This window comes from Balearica regulorum, chromosome Z, assembly GCF_011004875.1.
Source record: "Balearica regulorum gibbericeps isolate bBalReg1 chromosome Z, bBalReg1.pri, whole genome shotgun sequence".
Lineage (NCBI taxonomy): Eukaryota > Metazoa > Chordata > Aves > Gruiformes > Gruidae > Balearica > Balearica regulorum.
This window is the reverse complement of record NC_046220.1, coordinates 32,524,962-32,544,621: the sequence shown is the minus strand read 5'-3', so window position 1 is coordinate 32,544,621 and position 19,660 is coordinate 32,524,962. Positions and strand designations below refer to the sequence as shown.

At 40.6% G+C, this 19,660-nt stretch overlaps 1 protein-coding gene across 1 annotated transcript; it reads left to right on the top strand.

Annotated features, from left to right (window-relative positions):
* The first annotated feature begins 1,784 nt into the window (after positions 1-1,784).
* Positions 1,785-17,073, top strand: TMEM38B (transmembrane protein 38B). The gene is made up of 6 exons (XM_075740059.1): positions 1,785-1,976; positions 8,167-8,323; positions 11,435-11,619; positions 12,694-12,781; positions 14,833-14,950; positions 16,568-17,073. The coding sequence occupies exons 1-6, from the start codon at positions 1,871-1,873 to the stop codon at positions 16,772-16,774; spliced, it is 861 nt and encodes a 286-aa protein (XP_075596174.1). The 5' UTR covers positions 1,785-1,870; the 3' UTR covers positions 16,775-17,073.
* Positions 17,074-19,660: the final 2,587 nt, after the last annotated feature.

The following is a 19,660-nucleotide window of genomic DNA, read 5'->3' as shown; positions in this document are numbered from 1 at the left end:
ACTGTTCTGTGGGAAACAAAATGATACCGAACTGATTTCTGCCAGAGAATGCAACTTACTAATTTATTATGTCTTACCATCTATCAACTGTGGCAAAGCAATATTCTGCTCTAGAAAACAACATGTGGTATCCATGTTGTACATAAGCACAACAGGAAATAAGAATTAGAAATGTTAATAATAGGACTAGTAAGACATACTTTGGCTAAATCACAAGGTCTTCATGTAGATGAAATGCTGGCTGGAAATGTCCAGAAAATGGAAACCAAGTACAAGTATATGGCACAAGTGCTAGGGGGAAGATAAGTCACTGGACAAACAGAAAGAGGCGTTGAGAATAAGGAGAACTTATTCTGTGAATATGGTACTGGTAAGAGGAAAATCAATGAAAAGAATAGTTTACTAGTCATGGTGAGGTAAAATTATTCTGGGACAAGTTCAGGTGTTTGCTATCTTTCCTTGCATAAACCTTTTCCCAAAAATGATCCTACAGTTATTCCAGTTATTTCCTGAAATTAGTTCTCACTAGGCAAAGAACAAGTTTAAGAGCACGGGTGGAAATCATATGTTTTCACACTACTTCGTTTGATTAACTTCACCACACAGTGTGCAAATTTTAAGAGCCATTAACAGTTCTTTTCACCAGCTTGTGGAAATTTAATGCAAAAAGGCAAATATGGTGCCTTTCTTTAGTAGGAAAAACAGCCAAAGACTCAGAAACAAGTAAACTTAACTTTCATCCCAGGAAAAAAAAAAAAAGTAGTTAATATGCTGGGAAAAATAAGGAGACCAACAACCCCTCACATGGGTCAATCAAGAACAGTGTTATGTCAACGTCATTTCCTTCTATTGCAAGTTAGCAGTCTGGTGGAATAAAGAAGACAAAACAGTTAACAATGGCCTTCACTACCAAAATAGACGTGAAGATGTACTAAAAGGATTTCTGCTGAGGTCTGACTAGGATCTGACATACATTAATACCCTCAGTTATTATTAGGCAGGTGATAGCCAGATGACATCAACCTGGGAAAGACCACAATGGAGCATCCATGTTGGTAATCCTAAATACTCTTGAAGAACTGAAGAAATATTCTACAGGAGAAAAAAAAAAAAAAGAAGAAAAAGGAAAAAAGGGATAAAGGTAAGGTATCACAGCTGGTAAGTGTAGTGACCTGTGCATAAGAACAGCCAGCTGCAGCCATGTATGACAGGGAATAAGCACAAGTGTAGAAAAGACTCTGGGGACCACAACCAATCTCAAGCTGATCATGAACCAAGCCTATCAGAATTTTGTATAAAAAGCAAACAAAAGACACATAGAGATGTTGTGTTCAGATGGGCAAAATACGGCTATAAAGGAGAAGAGAATCAGCCGTCTGCTGTGTTCAAGGCTGCCAGGACACGCGTTGAGGGGGAACACCTCGCAGCAGCCGGCGCCGATCCCCCTCCCGCAAGAACATTCTGCTCCTACCCACCGGGAACGGCATGGCCGCGGCCCAAGGCGGTTCGGACAAAGAGCTCAGGGCTTTCACAAGCCGCCCCGGCCCTTGCCGGGGTCACCCAACTGCCCCCGAGTAGGTGCGACAGCGGGAGCACCTCTCAGGGCCTGGGGGGTGAGGGGGGCTGGCCCGGCCAGGCTCAGCCGGACTAACGGACAGGCAACGCGCAAGGAGAAGCCCTGCGCGCTACGGCCGTCAGGAAGAGCAGCTGCGTATCCCTAGCGACCTCCCTTACCAGCCCGCTGCCGCCTGAACAGAGCCGACCGCCCCGCCCCGCCGCTGACGGAGGCCGGCAGGGGCCAAGCTTCCGCTGGGGCGCCCGCCGCGCCGGGCAGTCGCTTCCCGGTCTTCCGTCCCGCCTCCACCCGGCCATGGAGTTGTGGCAGGTGCCGCTGCTCTTCTCTCGGTTGCCTATGTTCCCTTTCTTCGACCTGGCGCACTATGTGGCATCCGTCATGGCGCTGAAGGAGCAGCGGGGTAAGCGGGGCGGTTAGCGGGTCGGGACGGAGCCCCTCCCTTATGTTCCCCTCTCGTTACCCCCCCCGTGTTTCCCCGTCCCTCCCTCGTGTCGCCGTGTTCCCCCCACCGTGTCCTCCGTCCCCTGCCAGGCCGCGGCAGAGGCGGGGTCCGGGGAGCTCCCTGCCGTCGGCCGCCCCAGCCGTGCAAGGGTGGCCGCCGCGCAACATGGCGTGGGGTGCCTGAGGAGAGCCGGGGTGCCGGGAGAGGGTCTGGGCCGAGGGGTGCCGGGCGGTGCCCGGGGGGACCTGCGTTTGCCTGGGTTTTGTTGCTGGATCTCTACCGGAGCTGCAGGTGTCTCGCCCGGGCCGGGATGTTAGAGCATCTCCGGGGTCTTTTCCCTAGAGGCGCCTGCAAAATGCTAGAGCGTTGGGGTTTTTTCCCCACTTTTTTTGGATTTTATTTGTTTTTAATGACGACAAGTTCCCGTGTGTACTCTCACAAAATCTCAGGTGGTTTGTGTTTCGTTTGGTGTAGCAAGAGGTTTGTTCAGCGCTCCTTGCAGCTTCTGAAGCGAGAGCCCTGTGAGCAAAAGTTTCAGCTTTTACGCTGAAGCGTTGCACAGACCTGTGGCCCAGTGGTGCTGGGATCTGTGGGCAGTGGTGTGCCTCTCCCCGCTTTGCCGCTGCCGGGCCCTGTGTTTGCATCAAAATACAGATGTTCTCTGTTAGTCCCTAAGCGTGCAAGTAAGACTGTCTGGAGTCGTCATTTGTCTGTCAACGAACAATGTCTAATAGGCTGCAGAAATCACACAGGAAGCGCCCAGCCAAACTTTTCTTGCTTTCTCAGAACTAGAGACGCTAGTGAAATCAGCCAGGAGTTTTGTTGAAAAACTTTTTGCAGTTTGAGATTTTAAAAGCCTTAAGAGGACTGAACCCCCTGAAGTTAGGTTTCTGCATGCAGGGAAGGAATGCCGATCACAGTCCCAATGACTTGCTGTCCAGTGTCACATCTGAGAGGTGAGAGGAGAGCTGCTGAACTCATGGGTTTATATCCTTCACCCTGGATATGCAGGAAGCTGTTAAGGCAATTCTATCTTCTAGGAAGCATAGCCTGGGAATCTAATGGGCAGGCTGTGTGCTAGTGACTTTTCACATACCCATAGATTGTAAAATTAAGTAAGGAAAGCTTTTCACTCCCAGTACCAAGATTATGGATTTTGTTTGAGTGCATGTAATGACACTTCAATCTCTACGTGCTCTTTTCTAGAAAATGTTTTGCACTATGGTTGTTAATCCCAAGCCTAGTTTTCAGTTGTCACAAATGTAGAGACTAGCCTTGCTTTCAGGTTTAGAATAACTACTTGGGTGTGGCTTTGGACAGTTACAGTAACTGTGCATCCCAGCTGATAACTGAGTAGGAAGCTAAGCTAGCTTTCAGGATTATACTGCAGCTTTGAGAGCCTCTGCTTACTTAAATTTTTAAGGCTCTGTGCCTTTAGTGAGACCTTGTTCTTTGGTCCCTTCTTGAATGTGTCAAGGTGAATTTTTATTTCTTGCTGAGTAAGTGCACTTAGTAGACTGTGTGAAGACTGATATAAAATGCTTATGTATGCTAGCATCTTCACACAATTTTGTTACTACTGCTAAAATTGTTTCTGGTTGCTGACTTGTGGCATTGTGTAATACAATTGTTCCATTAAAAAAGGGAGTTTTGTCTAAAGGTATTTGACGTTATCAGGCACTAGCTTTAAACTTTCCTCTGCAATGGACACAAAGAGCAGGGTGAAGAGGAGTCTCTCTTTGCTACTATCAGCATAGCTTTAGTGAGAAAGCACTTCTGGACAGTAGAAGTGCTGTCAGAAGTCTGGTCAGATCCGTGCTGATATTTTTTTTTCCTTCTTAGTTTAGTAGCTGGAAAGTTCAGAACTCTTGACTGTCCTCTAATACTTTTAATTAATAACTGTAATTCAGGTGACTGCATGCTGGTCTGTTGCTCACTTGCAAGCAGTTTAAACTGAATATTAAATCATAACTGAAATAGCAGTCATTAAAAATACTCAGGATGGATATAATTGATTAATATTCTCTAGGCATTACTATATCTTTTTGGAAACTTAAAACAGTAGCTATATTTCACAGAGGAATAAGTGGGTAACCTTAAGTGGCTGGTGGTACAAGAAGTATATAAGAAGTAAAGTCAGACCTGTGTTTGTTTTATCCCAGACCACTCTCATTAAAATACCACACACCTCCCACTGCTTAAAATCAGATTCAGTGTGGATATTTGTATCATGGATGGGTGCACACTCACTGGGACTTTTCTAATCCTTCTAGCTAGATTTTCTTGCTCACTTGTGAGTGTTGGTGAACTACAGCAGTGACAACCAACATGCTGCCTTCCTCATGTTTTAAACTAAGAGTTCTAGGTTAGTGTGTTTGGCATTGCTTAGGAGTTCCTCATTTGTAACTCCAGTCAGAGTAGAAACAGCAATTTTATTTTTTGGGGGTGGAGGGACAGCAAAAGGTGTTGAGGCTGTGTCATATTTGGCAGGAACGTGTTGGGTTTGTTCTTACAAATTTTCTATGACATATTTCTGGTGATTCGAAGAGAACTAATTTTTTGTCATAGTTTTGCTAAATTAAATCTGAATCTAGAAATCCTTTAGCTTAATTGATGCTATTATATATAGTTGAATAAGGGTGCTAGAAAAACTCCTACAAATCCTTCTGGATTGCTCTTTAGATGTGTATGTAGTATGTATTTCTGATTGCCTATTTGGAACGTGTTGGAAAGATTAAAGTAGATCTTACCCTACTGACAGAAATAGTTTGCTGGCAAAGGTTTTTTTATTACTATTGTCTAGAAACAATGTTTAAAACTGTATGAAGAAATACTCATGTTTTGAAACCTTCTCTTTACTTTCTAAAGTATAGCATTTGCAGGACTAGTGGCCTTTTGGCAGATCATATTTTGCATGGTTGTATGATGCCTCATTAGTTTTACAGGATGCATCAGAGGACAAATATAAATGACCACTTGTTTAAAAACATGTGACTCACTTAAAATTGAGTTTGTTTTCTGAAAGGTTACATCCCAGTCATAATTTTGGTAGCAATGCTAAGATGAACTTTAAATTACTATCAGCATTTTTTTCCTCATTGTCTTCCATGTTGGGTATATTGCTTGTTAGAAAGCAGATATGAATTGATAACTACTGGTGTTTCAGCCAAGAAAATTCTAATGTTGACCAACAGAAAAATCTTGAAGTCCAGTTGAGTTTCCAATCTCTTGTCCTTTTACATGTAATAGCTTAAATAAGAAATTTACATGCTTTGTTGTAGAGCTTGCTTATAGAGGGCAATCTGGTAATAATAATAGTAATTCCTGTATGTGTCCTCAAAACTGGAAACCACTTGCTGCTAGTTGTGGGGGAATGGAGAGTGGAGTGGAGAAACAGTGATTACTGAAAGGCAGGGGAATGGATTTGAAAACAGAACAGATAGCTAAATAATTTTAAAACAATTTCAACATTTCATTGAATTTTATTTTTTTACTCTGGCATTTAGTATAGGAGTTGAAAAATCATCAAAATGTTTTCTCTAAGTGTGTAGAAGAGAAGGCAAATTGAATTGGAAATTTTGTCGAATGTGCAATAGAAATCAATTTAAATCTTTTCAAACCTGATACATGAAAATATTCCATTTTTTCTTTAAAACTAGTTGTTACTAGCTGTGTTTCATTAATTGCAGTCAATGTCTGTGTGCGTGAAAAATAAAATACAGTGTGTTAAATTCAAAGACACAGCACCTGGAATGGTTTCATTTTGTTATGTTAGAACAGCTGGTGAAGTGAAGAAACAGCTGAGTTTCAGTTAGCTAGCTCTCAGTCATGCTGCATTTTGTGGGGAGGGAGGAAGTAGGTTGATACTCTGATGAAGGCCACCAGCAAGATGTTGAGATTATTAATTCTCTGCTAATGCAGGGTGAGAAGCTTCATGCTAGTGAGAGGTTGGTGCATACCCACCCAACAATGGATGTCTAAAGTGTAAGATTGATTTTTTTTTAAAACCTGGTCTGGAGGTTGACAGTTCTTGGATGTGGAACCTCCTGTCATGATGTTGTTACTGGTCTTGCTCCAAGCTTACTGTGCAGATTGCATCCTGTATTACATCTGTCCAGGAGTTAAAAGCTTGTGTGTAACACAACAGCTGATCTATTAGCAGTAGTCCGTGGTTCCAACACATGGTCCCTTGTGATTTGTGATTTACACTGGCTGCCTCTGTTAGCTCATTGTCCTGTAAAGTTTGGGATGTTTCTTCTCAATACGCTCACTTTGTGCTATAATGCCACAGCAGCATATAGTGGAGCTGCTCAACAGAGAGAGTACTACCAAACATGGGGGTAGGATATTCTCTTTCTTATTGTGCAATAAAAGGAATTAAGTCCTGTAGTGCTAAAGTACGTGTGCAGTAGTAATTGTAATGCAGCTGTGTCATCAAACAAGGGAATAATTACATGTGAGAAGGAAGCTACTGTAGTTGTTCTGGACCAGTGCATGTCTACTTAATATAATTTTTGTGGGTTTTTTTCTGAATGCAGTGGCTGTCAGCATTTTTAGTTTGGTGTGGGTTTTTTGGTTGTTTTTTTTTTACTCGAGGAAACCTCAATGTGGTAAGCACAAACCACTAATATTCCACAAGTGTCGTACCCTTTTCAAATATCTTGGTGAAAATAGGTCCACATTCAGTTATATGGGATCTGGATAATGGCCCACCTTATATTTTTACTTTTGCTGTTAAGTACATTGGCAGACTTTAGAATTTTCTCCTGTTAATTTTATGCACACAAACGTAATTAATAGCTGCTTTGGAGAAGTGGTAATATGCAGTAACAAAGCTGAGCATAACTAACATGGAGCACCAGGTACTGCAGTATGGAAAATAAATTACACAACAGTTAAAAAAAATGAGATATTATTTTATATTCAGATATTCTGTAATACTTAGGAGTGCTCACTTTTATAAATTGGCTGTTACATAGGAATTTAGACAGTGCTTCACTAGGTGATAGCTGTGCCAGCGCTAAAACTGGAACAATCTTGTTAATTCTTTTGTATGAAGTGAATTGTTTTGAGAGTACTGTATTCTTTGATACATTTGAGCTTCTCATCTTGAGTAAGAAGCTTCTTTTCCCACAGAAATGCCTGAAAAAACAAAAGCTTTTCCTCTGAATTGGGAACATACGTCAAATTTCATTTTTGGGGCAGACACTAGGTTTCAGCTCTGCTTTTGTGAACTTCAGCCTTTGGACTGTGGAAAATGAAACTAGTTCAGGCAAACAGAGCTCTGCACCTGTGTAAAGGGGAAGCTTTGGCAACATAGGATTTTTGAAGTGGAAAGAAATAGTCAAAACAACTACTTGAAGATATTTCTGGCTTTGATAAAGTGTTGTTTTCTCCTGAAACTGGTAGGCACTTCCCATTACCTTCAGCACAATCTTTTTATATTGAATATTCTTTTGGTGTAGTTCAATTGCAATTTAAAAGGGGTAATTAATTTTAAAGATAACAAACCAAACTGTGAATCTTTTAATAACAAAGGAAAGTTACATTTATTATTTAGGCTTCAGGTAACCTTTCTTTCTCTGTTCAGGATTGCAGGTGAAAATATTTATATTTGTTTTGGATACTACTTTCACTTTGGTCAACAAACATATTGAGCGAGGCATTATGAGGAAAAAGGAAATCAATGACCTTGAATTCATGAACATTCAAAAGCAGAAATGGAATTTGTGGAATAACACCCAGAAAGTTACTAACACCAATCCTGTTTAGGTCAGCAAAGCCACTTGTGTATTTTTAATACAAATTTGAAAGCAACTGTATACCTGTGCCAGGTTGTTATTATTATGGACCTGTCAGCCATGCTCTGAAAGCTTTATCTTCTTGGTAGCCAAGTAATTATAATAAAGCAACCCACAAAAGATCTTCACAGAACACAACGCCAGTCTTTCACTTTTATTTAGATGGCATATACTTAAGTCAGTGTATTTCTGAAGACTTTTCCTGTGAAAGCCTGCAGATTTCTGCAGGATTTTTCATTACCTAAAGTAACAAAGTTGGACTGAAGTTTTAAAAATACTGACTTTTAAAACATGATGTGATTCTCAAATGTTTATTTCTGTTTATGCATCTTTTCCCTTTGTTTCAGGAGCTGTGGAAGTGTCAGTCCGAAGTCCAGTTGCCTGCTGGTTTAGTGCTATGCTTTATTGCTTTGGTGGTTCAGTTTTGTCTTCGTTGATGCTTGCAGAACCTCCAGTAGCATTTCTTGCAAAGGGCACAAATATTCTACTGGCATCTACAGTCTGGTAAGCAGCCACAACTGAGTTAGATGAGTAGTATTGGTTCTGAGGAAGTTATACCTTGTAAACTGATATTATATCATCAAGCTTCCATGTATATCAGAAGCTTCACTTAAACATGTTATGGATTTGGATGCTGTCTCTTCATCCAGAAAGTCACTGCAGCAAAATAGGTGTTATGATCTGTTCTGTAGGAGTAAAATGCATAAGAGAGTAACTGTTATGGGCTGCTGTATAACAGAGTGCTCAGTCATTGGACTAGACTTGCCTTAGATTTTTATAGTATTCCTGGTCAAACAGCTGAAAACATTATCTTGGAATAAAGTGGACTTCAGCTACTGCTTTTCTGGATCTAGGTAAGTCATAAACACAGTCTAGTTTTTTTTTAGCAGTAGCACCTGAAGACTGGGACCTGGCTAATGTAAAATTTTTTTACTTTTCTCAAATTAGGGATCTGCGACACAGGTCTTATTTCCTCTCCTCTTGCTTCTGCTTCCCGACGTATTTTTTTTCTATATTTTGCCCACTCCGAAATGTGAATGGGCGTTGTAGTGGAAGACAGTAGAGAGCTGAATGGGAAGTCAGGTATGTGAATGAGGCAGCAATTTGGCCTGTTTTGGAATTCAAAAAAAGCACAGGAGTTATTTTCATATAAATATGACCTTCCAGTGGAGTTATTTTGTTCCAAAAAGTGATCTTTGAAGAAACCTTCAAACTTAACAAAATTTGTGAGGACCAGTGGGTTTTTGAATTTAAAAATCTCAATTCCTATCTTAGAAGAGTGTTATCTGCTTGAAATCCTTTAGTATCTGTTTCTTGTAGCCCCTTAGGTTTTATAATTGCAAATTCTTACAGTGAAAGTGTGTGTATCTGTCTGTGTATATCTATATATTAGTCTTCTGGTCTTCCTTTTGCAGTGGAAGATGACAGATTTCATTTAGGCAAATTGGTGAAATGAATAATGTGTAATAAATAGTGCAGTATTAACAAAGCTCATAGAATCTGCTTATGGTTCATAGTAGTCTGATGCAGGCAACATGACTACTTTTTTTAACAAATGACATGAGTTAGGAGTACACGTAAACAGAATATGATTTCTGTTGAACTTAACATAGTCAAATGTGATTTGCTGTGCACAAATAAAATGAGTATTTAAAGAGGAGCTATGAATGTTATGAAACCTTTTAAGCTTCTAGTTTTACAAAGTTCTCTCTTCATGAGTATAATTACTTTAATTCTCAGTCCCGAATCATGTGAAACAAAATTCCCCAAGCCATACTTAAAAACTGGAAAACAAAAGGGGTTGTGCTATGCTTGAGAAATGCTCTTAAATAGTCTGTAGGACAGTGACACCTACTGTTAGCAAGCTAGCAGAAATTACAGGAAAAAATGCTGTGATTGGACTGCAAGGCTAGGTTCCATCCAGTTGTCTGTGCCTCAGGGTCCTAAGCCCACGTTCTGCAATTGTAAATTCTAGTTAGTGCTCTCTGTTGACTAGATGGCTTAAATGCATTAGCCATTAAAATACATGCTTTCTATACGCCTTTGACTACGTATCAACTGAAGCTTAGTTGAATACAAAGGCAATTGACTTTACAGTGGGAGAAAAAGGAAGAATATAAGTAGTTCAAAAGTAAAGCTAAGACCTAACAGAGCAGTAGTTAGCTATTAATGTAAATTCCAATAACTTTCTTGTATGTGAATAATAGGCTATTGCATACTGCACTCTGGGAGGTCTTTAAGTGAAGAAGCTTTAGAAGTTTGCAGTGGCAAGGTACTATATCCATTGCAGAAAAAGAAAACATATAACTACGACAGGACTTCAACTAAACTTTGCCTTTCTAGGGAGGAAGCTTCCTGGCATTAGGCTGTAAAGGACAAGCTGCTTCCCACAGCCCTTCCCCCCCCCCCCCCCCCCAAAAAAAAACCCAAACAAAACCAAACCCACCGAAAACCCAAGTGCTGTCCTGATTTCAAATCGCTAACCATGAAGCATGACTCTTTCTAGTTGTGATGTCTGCTAGTAGTTTTAATGAGGTAAACTAGATACAAGAGGTGCATCTCTGCATTGCAGCCTGAGTAAACAGGAGAGGGATACAGCCTTAGGAATTCTTTGTAGACAGGATTGAGCTCAGAAGCCTAAACCAACAAGCAAGTATCTTTCTTTTCTTTTTTTTTTTTAAGAAAATGAAAAAGTACCCTTCCCACCCTTTAAAGGTTTTCTCTGCTTTTACTCTCTTATTCCTGTGTTGAAATAATCGATACTTAATCTTGATTATTTTTTTGAGACCTTGAATGTCTTTGTAAGTGCTGAATTTTGTTTATGATTGAAGGAATACAGTAAAACATCGCATAATCTAATCTTTTAAAATTTACTGTCAGCTTAGGATTTCATTGTTAGCCATCTTTAACTTTATTCCGTTTTAAAAATAAGTTGATAAATGATATTATTACATTTTGAGTACTGTGCTTTCAGCGCTTTGAGAAAAGAAATGTGCTTGTAATTGACAAGCTGGAAAAGATAGAATTGGTGGTTATTAAGATGTGAAATGTGTTTGAAAATAGCTGTTCATTTCGTCAGGCATGACACGAACTAGTGGAGGCATTCTTGCTGAAATTATATAATTCAATGTACCTATTAGTATGAAAGCATGGTGTCAGCATGTAATTTATCACCCTGTTGTAATCCTATTAAAAAACCCCCCAAAACAACAAAAAAACCCAACCAAACAAAAAAAAACCCACAAAAAACCAAACCACACAAAGTCAGTCAGACACTAATTTAATAATGTGAATTATAAAAGCATGATATGTAAGCTGTAGAACAGTTGGTGGAATTTAAAGCTGTTTCTCATGTACTTTAATGGATTATTCTCTGCGACAATGAGGCAGTAAGAAAAAATTCAAATAATGTTTGGTGATTTTGGTTCCAAGAGCTCAAACATGCTCAAAAGCACTTAAAGTTTGTTCCAGTATGTGTACCACACAAGATGAGTTATCAGTAGTATATCATGCGTTGCTAGTCATATTCCACAAATATCTTTAAAGATTATTAGAAAGTGAATTCCTTAGCAAAAGCTTTTCAATGTTGCTAATGGGTTTTCTCATGATTTTCAGGTATCTTATATTTTACTGCCCGCAAGACATATTCTACCAGTGCTTTGCCTTTCTGCCACTTCGGCTTCTGGTTGCAGGAATGAAAGAAGTAACTAGGACTTGGAAGATAACAGCTGGGATTGCACATGCAGACAGTCACTTCAAAGACGCCTGGCTTGTCATGGTAGCTGTGGGCTGGGCCAGAGGTAACATGCATAATATCTTATTCTGATTGATTTTGATGTTTTGGAGTGATATTTAAATGGCTAGCCCTTCAGCGTAACTGTAGCACCATTCCTTGCTGTGCTGGATATGATCCTAATACAGTCTGTTACCTCCTCAAGGGAAAAGCCTGTGCGGCAGTTTTTGTGCCTGGATTAAGGGTGACATTGAATAACTTTGAGGGAAGTTCATCTTATCCCTTCAGAAGGTCTTGTGAGGACTTGTAGGATGGGGAGTTGATGGCAATAAAGAAATAGATCTACCGTGTAGCTTCAGTGCTATTAGTAAACTTTCCAACAGCATATTTCCTCAGAGCTGTTTTCCTTGCATGTGGCTAAAAAAGAGAACTCATTTTCTTAGCTTTTTTGGTTGTAACCATTAGCTGATTTTAAACACAGGAATGAACCTTCTTGCCTGCCTGCTGTTTGGAGTATGACTCTGGAAGCTACCTTTCTAGCAGCTGGATTTGTAGTCACAACATTAGAACCACTTCAGGAAGTAGTAGTGCAGCTCTTGTTTCTATTTACTTGATTCTTTTCTGCTTTGGGAAACAAGACATGTTAATGTGATGATCTAACGTATTCTTTTCCCAGGTTATAATACAGATCAGTCTCATTGGCCAGAGTGTCTAACACCTCCTTATATCTTGTATTCTTTTAATGTAAAAATACATATCCGCTATGTTGCAGAGGGTCCTCATAGTTTATAGAGACACTCTCTGTACTTACGTGATGACATGAAGGAAGGATGGAATGATATAAGCCTCTCTGGAGATTTACTTTGGCAGTTCAGATATTTGTTTGTAGTGATGAGAGCATCAATTCAGATGCTATTGTATAAAGGTGAACCTGAGGTTCTTGCTATGTAGCTAAACTTCAGAGGTTTCACGTTGGTCACGCAAGTCATGCACGTCTAAAAGATTGGATTAGTCTCCTTAAGTCTGAGCTTTGGGTGCCACATTTGGCACCTGGCGTAACAAGTTTTGCTGGAAGCAATAATATGTTGTGCAGTAGCGGTAGCAGTCAGTGGAGGCTAATCGTAAATCTCTGCAATTTCAGGAGCTGGTGGTGGCCTAATTTCCAACTTTGAGCAGCTGGTGAGAGGAGTGTGGAAACCTGAAACCAATGAACTACTGAAGATGTCCTAGTAAGTTTTTAAAAAAGACTGCAACATGTTAACTGTTGTTTTGCTAATTCCTTGTGTTAACACTCCCTTTTAGTGGTTCAGACTAAAAAAAAAGCAGTAGGACATGTTTGTACTCATTGTTTTGGTGTGTATCTTGTGAAAGATTGGTTGATGATCATCAGTAATTTTAGCAGATGTTTTAATCATTTTAGGTTCACAGAACAAGAATGCCAAATGGGAAGACGAGTCAACAAAAATTATTTGGCAGAAAGCAATATTGAGTGATGAGTAGGAAGTTGCTGGAAAGCAGTATTGACTCAGTTTGCCTTACAGGGACGTGGTCTTCTATCCAAAATGAAAGGACAGTGGTAGCAGAAGTATACGTGTGAAGTCTGCTTTTTTGGTGCATGCTCTGAGCATCACTAAGATGGCTTCCTTTGAGCATTGTCACTTTTACTTTCTCTGCCAGTACTGTTTTGCTCCATAGATATCAATTACTGGAGAAGGTGCAAATTAGTTATTCAGTATAGCAAAAATGTACTGCAAGATAGGAAATGTTACTTCTCTTGCAGAAGCAAAGAACGGGAATATTACATGGCTCCTGGTTTAGTCTGTACAGTAAAATCTGAATTGAGACACAAGAAAGTCACAAGCTACTGTTGTAAGTCCAGATAAGCTCACTGTAGTAACTTCCTAAAATTTGTTTGATTTTTCCCATGTTACTCTCAAGTCTTTAGAAATAATATTGTAATATTCTTTTCTGCAGTCACTCTTAGCAACCGAATAACAAAAGAGAAATTTGTGGCTTTTCCTTTGGCAATTTTTCAACTTTTTACGGCTTATGTTAGTTGTTGGCTTTTTCTGAAATTCCAGATATTTAGAATTTCTCTCCCTCTGTCAGTGCCTAAGTAGCAGTCTTCAAAGCAGAATTCCAGAAGGAAGAGGTCACTGTCCATAATAGCACTGTAACCCCAGATAACACTGCACTTTACAGGTGCAACACTATAGCAGTGCTTACTGACTGTGGCAGCGCTTGCATATATTCTCCTTCTCCATGGTGGATGTGGCTCAAAATAACTCAAAAAGGATTTTAAAAATTCTGTTTAATATATAAAGCTTGAGAATATTAAATAGAAGTAAGTTACAAAGTTAAACGGATAAAACATTCTGCAAATTGATGAGATGTCTGTATGCACAGAGCTGTTTTTTGGACTTCCTGAGCAGCAAGTTGATGCAGTAAATTTCTGAGTTACTGAAAAGACAGTGAAGAATGTGTCTACACTAGATGGTCTGTGGTAACAGGAATGCCACCTGTACATGTCACATGTAGATGCAGATTAAGAAATGCACAGAATTTTTCAGGCAGTATATTAGTGCTCTCTCTTCAGATGACTTTAGATAACTGACTGAAGTTCTCTTGTTTTTTGACTGCATACCCACCAAGGGATTTACCACCACAATGAAGATAGCTAGAAGATGTCAATCTTTGCATGTCTCAAGTTAATACAGCTGTGTTCACAAAACCTGGTAACATAGGCCTGGCTCAAGTCAAGTATACGCTGACTACAGCCCTACTGCTGGAGTGTCACAGTGGACTGAGGCTTGGACTGTGTTGTTCTTCAGCACCTCAAATACCTTCTTGAAGTAACACCTGGAGTATAGGAGAAGAACCCGTTTTTAAGTCTAGTCCGAGTAGTGCAAGCTTTGTGATTTAACTGTTCAGTAAGATATACTGGGAGAAGAAGAAGGGGAGCAAGCTGACATATAGACTCTGAATAGAGGCATTGATTTGAGGAGAATTGGTCAAATATGAGTTTGCTGGGTCAGTAAAGTAGTGCTGAACTTGATGCTTGTCCATATTATGGACAGAAGGTGTAGTAATAGTATGTAAAGTGAAAATTTTAGTTATAGCAAGGTTTTGGACCTTGTCACTGTTACCACAAGTATTGATTAGTTCTATTCCGAAATAATTCTTTTTGCACACTAATAAAATTTATTGCTTTCCAGGCCACGGCAGAGAAGAGAAATTCACTGTAGAGAAGAGAAATTAACATTGTTTGTTTGATTTCTAGCCCTGTGAAAGTAACTTTGATAGGAGCAGTTCTTTTCACCCTGCAACACAGCCAGTACTTGCCAATAGCAAGACACAACCTCATGTTTTTATACACGGTCTTTCTTGTTGTCTCCAAGGTAAGAATGTGAAAGTGTTGCAAATAACTGAGTAACAGAAAATATTTTATTTCATTATTTCAGAGCAAAAAGTATGCCCTCAACCATTCCACCACAAGTTAGAATGCATGCTTCTGGATGGGAAGGCCAGCTCCCACTGAAGTCTTAAACCTGTGTTCAGTCTTCTATACGTGAGCAGAAGACCTGTTCTGTTAACGATACTGTTCAAGGGGGCGGCGGGGAGGAGGAGGGGAAGGAAGTGAAAAAAATTAGGAATTTTGACACCCAACAGTTGATATGCCAGGCTTGTAGGACCATAATCTCAAACAAAGCCTATGCTTGTAGAAATAAACTCTCCTCTTCTCTGATTTTTGTTAGCTGCTTAATGCCTTCCTTGTACCTGGGCAGTCATCGGTGGGTATGCAAAACAAGCCAACTAGGTTCTCATCTAGCTTTAAGTGTTTGCAACATAAGCGTTTAGGTAGGAAGATAAAGTGTATCAAACCCACTTTGAAGTAGCTGTAACTACTTTTATAATAAAATAGATACTACTTCTCTATTGAATCCTTTAATCCCTCCAGTCTAGTTTATTTCCAGGATGACACCTGTCTTCAGGATTATTCGCTAATAAGACAGCGTAGTCTCTGTGTTAGCAGAAGTCTGGTGATTTTAAGAGCTTCAGAGCTGCTGTTGAACAAACTAGAGACTGTCTTAAAGTGGTGGTTGCCAGTCTGCTTTCTGTGAAGTAGTTAACAAGTTTAATTCTAGTGAAGTTGCTTTAGGTAGCCAAGACTTCAAGCTGATGCTCATGATTCTCCACCTAAACCAATAAATGCATTGTTGAACTGGGGATGTTGGGAATGGAGAAGGAACAGAATGTTATTCTAGAAGTGAGAAATTACAGCTGTCTTCAGAAGCTGGCTGTCAGGCCGCACTGAAGTGACTACATTCTTAAACTGATGGTCATACTAACAATCAGGAACTTGAGCATCCACTTAACTAATAAAAAAACCAGTTTTGGATCTGGCATAGTCATGTAGTAGTGTCTTGTTTTAGAAACTTGTAATGTCTTTGAAAACTAGAAACTGTTGCAATATAAACTTGTCCAGTACCTGGATCTGCAAACCACTTTTTTTCTATTCTGATTCTAAATTCTAAATAATTTCCACCTAAATCTGTCATCTTTATGCAATGAGTATGGCTGTCTGGAATTCTAACTACAGTCTGGCTGTGCATACGTATTTAGTTGCTTACACATTGTATTCTTTCAATTTAAATGGAAGTAACCACTGTGTTGACAGTTTTTCAGTTTGAACAAGGTACAGATCTTACACACAAAAGTTGCTCTTCACAGTTGTACAACATTAAGGGTGGTTTACTCTTAAGATTATTTTAGTAAAATTACATAGAAAGTTTTTTGTGCGCATTATGTATAGCTGCATAAAAAGCGTAGGTCAGAAAGAAAAGCATTCTTTGATCAATTCAAGCTAAAATGAACTTATTTTTGTTCTTGGTGCCATGGCCTCATGCTTGTGTGGAAAGTTAGAAATGCCATATATGCATTCAGCTTTGAACTTGTTTTCAATTGCTGTGAAGTCATTAAAACTTTTATTATAATTTGATCCTTGTTCTTCATAGGTAACAATGATGTTGACAAGATCTGCAACTTCTCCATTTGCTCCCTTTGAGGCTGCATTAGGCCATATGTTCTTTGGCTTGCAAAAGACACCATCCAAAGTGAAGGGTGAAGGTGCTGCCTCTTCCAATGGCTCTTCAGTCTGTGACCAGTCTTCTGAACAACACTGTGATGGTGTTAAGAAAAGACAGACAAAGAAAACAGAATAAGTGGCTTAAAATCCTTGATGGTCATAACCGTTGAAGATGTTTGTATTTCAGATTAGGCTGGCAGAGAAGTTTCTTTAAAGCGAAATGCATGTGAGGAGAGAACAGGCCTATATACTACTGTGGTGGTGTTTGCCTTCAGAATGTGTTCTGTAAGCTACTGTTCAGATGTCTAAATGCACATGTTGGATTTGTAAGTTAAAAACTACAAATTTTTATAGTGTTTATAAGTTTACTAAATTTTGTATTTATTATAATTTTAAATGCATACATGCTAAAACAATATTTTCAAAATGTGACAATCAGCTTTGTTATTTTTTCTGATATATTACTTGTTTCACCTCTTCCCACCCCCCCAATTCTTACATTTCATTTGGATAGCATGGATTTGCACTTCTAAATGTTCACACTAGCATGTCCCAAATAAGAAAGTCATCATGTGAGTAAGGCTGAATCACATTACACTGCAATAACATGAAAATTTACTGAACTAATGCCTTTAACTAGAAAAATAACTGAATTACTGTTGTAATTCACATTGCACTGATCTAGATTTTCATAATTTACTTCAGTAAATATTTTCCATATTTTTCTATTTTTTAAAATAGGAGTTATCTGGCACTTTAAAAAATCTTTACAGTTAGCAAGTAGAAGTGTTTCAATATTTTTGTTGTTGGCTTACTTTGAAACTTTATTTGCAAGCATTTGATATATAGCTGTTTTTCATGTTACATAGGTGATTTACACGTGGTTTGTAGTTATCTTTCAGTTTGACTGGGACTAGACATCTCTGCCTGCACTTTAATGCAAGCATCCACATTTTTTTCTTTCCAAAGTCAAACATACTTTTAAAAAAGAATACTGGACAGTACATTTAGCTTGTTTCTCATGAGTTCAGCCCTATTATTCAGCTGGCTAATATTCAAGGGTCACCTCCTCCAAGCTCAGGAGCGATGCATCCCAGCAAAGAGGAAGTCAAGCAAAAACACCAAGAGGGCCCCATGGATTAACAAGGAGCTCCTGGGCAAAGTCAAAAAAAACCCCGAAGCTTACAGAGCGTGGAAGCAAGGGCTGGTAGCCTGGGAAGAATAAGAGAAACTGTCTGAGCAGCCAGGGATCAGGTTAGGAAAGCCAAAGCCCTGATAGAAATTAGTCTGGCCAGGGATGTAAAGGACAAGAAGAAAAGCTTCTATGGGTATGTCAGTGATAAGAGGAGGATGAGGGAAAATGTGGGTCCCCTCCGGAATGAAACGGGTGACCTGGTTACCCAGGATATGGAGAAGGCTGAGGTACTCGATGACTTCTTTGCCTCAGTCTTCATTGGCAAATCCTTGAGCCACACTGCCCAGGTCACAGAAAGCAGGGACTGGGAGAATGCAGAACTGCCCACTGTAGGAGAAGATCAGGTACGAGAATATCTAAGGAACCTGAAGGTGCACAAGTCCATAGGACCTTATGAGTTGCATCCACGGGTCTTGAGGGAACTGGCAGATGAAGTGGCCAGGCCACTCGCCATCATATTTGAGAAGTCCTGGCAGTCTGGCAAAGTTCCCGCCGACTGGAAGACAGGGAACATAACCCCCATTTTTAAGAAGGGTGAAAAGGAAGACCCAGGGAGCTACAGGCCGGTCAGTCTCACCTTCGTGCCTGGCAAGATTATGGAGCCAGACCCTCCTGGAGATTATGCTTAGGCACATGGAAAACAAGGAGGTGATTGGTAACAGCCAACACGGCTTCACTAAGGGCAAATCATGCCTGACAAACTTGGTGGCCTTCTATGATGGGGTTACAGCGTCGGTGGATAAGGGAAGGGCAACTGATGTCATCTACCTGGACTTGTGCAAGGCATTTGACACTGTCCTGCACGACATCCTTGTCTCTAAATTGGAGAGACATGGATTCGATGGATGGACCACTCGGTGGATAAGGAATTGGCTGGATGGTCGCACTCAAAGGGTTGTGATCAGCGGCTCAACATCCAAGTGGAGAACGAGTGGTGTTCCTCAGGGGTCGGTACTGGGACCGGCACTGTTCAACATCTTTGTCGGCAACATGGACAGTGGGATCGAGTGCACCCTCAGCAAGTTTGCTGACGACACCAAGCTGTGTGGTGGGGTTGACATGCTGGAGGGAAGGGATGCCATCCAGAGGGACCTTGACAGGCTGGAGAGGTGGGCCCGTGCGAACTGTATGAAATTTGACAAGGCCAAGTGCAAGGTCCTGCATGTGGGTTGGCACAATCCCGAGCAGGACTATAGGTTGGGCGAGGAATGGATTGAAAGCAGCCCTGAGGAGAAGGACGTGGGGATTTTGATTGATGAGAAGCTCAACATGAGCCGGCAGTGTGTGCTTGCAGCCCAGAAAGCCAACCATGTCCCGGGCTGCATCAAAAGAAGTGTGACCAGCAGGTCGAGGGAGGTGATCCTGCCCCTCTACTCCGCTCTTGTGAGACCCCACCTGGAGTACTGCGTCCAGCTCTGGGGGCCCCAGTACAGGAGAGACATGGAGCTGTTGGAGCGAGTCCAGAGGAGGGCCACGAAGCTGATCAGAGGGATGGAGCACCTCTCCTATGAGGACAGGCTGAGAGAGTTGGGGTTGTTCAGCCTGGAGAAAAGGCAGCTCTGGGGAGATCTAATTGCGGCCTACCAGTACCTGAAGGGGGCCTACACGAAAGCTGGTGAGGGACTGTTTATCAGGGAGTGTAGTGATAGGACAAGGGGTAATGGGTTTAAGCTGAAGGAGGCTTGATTTAGATGAGATGTTAGAAAGAAATTCTTTACTGTTAGAGTGGTGAGGCACTGGAACAGGTTGCCTAGAGAGGTTGTGGAGGCTGCATCCCTGGAAGTGTTTAAGGCCAGGTTGGATGAGGCTTTGGGCAATGTGGTCTAG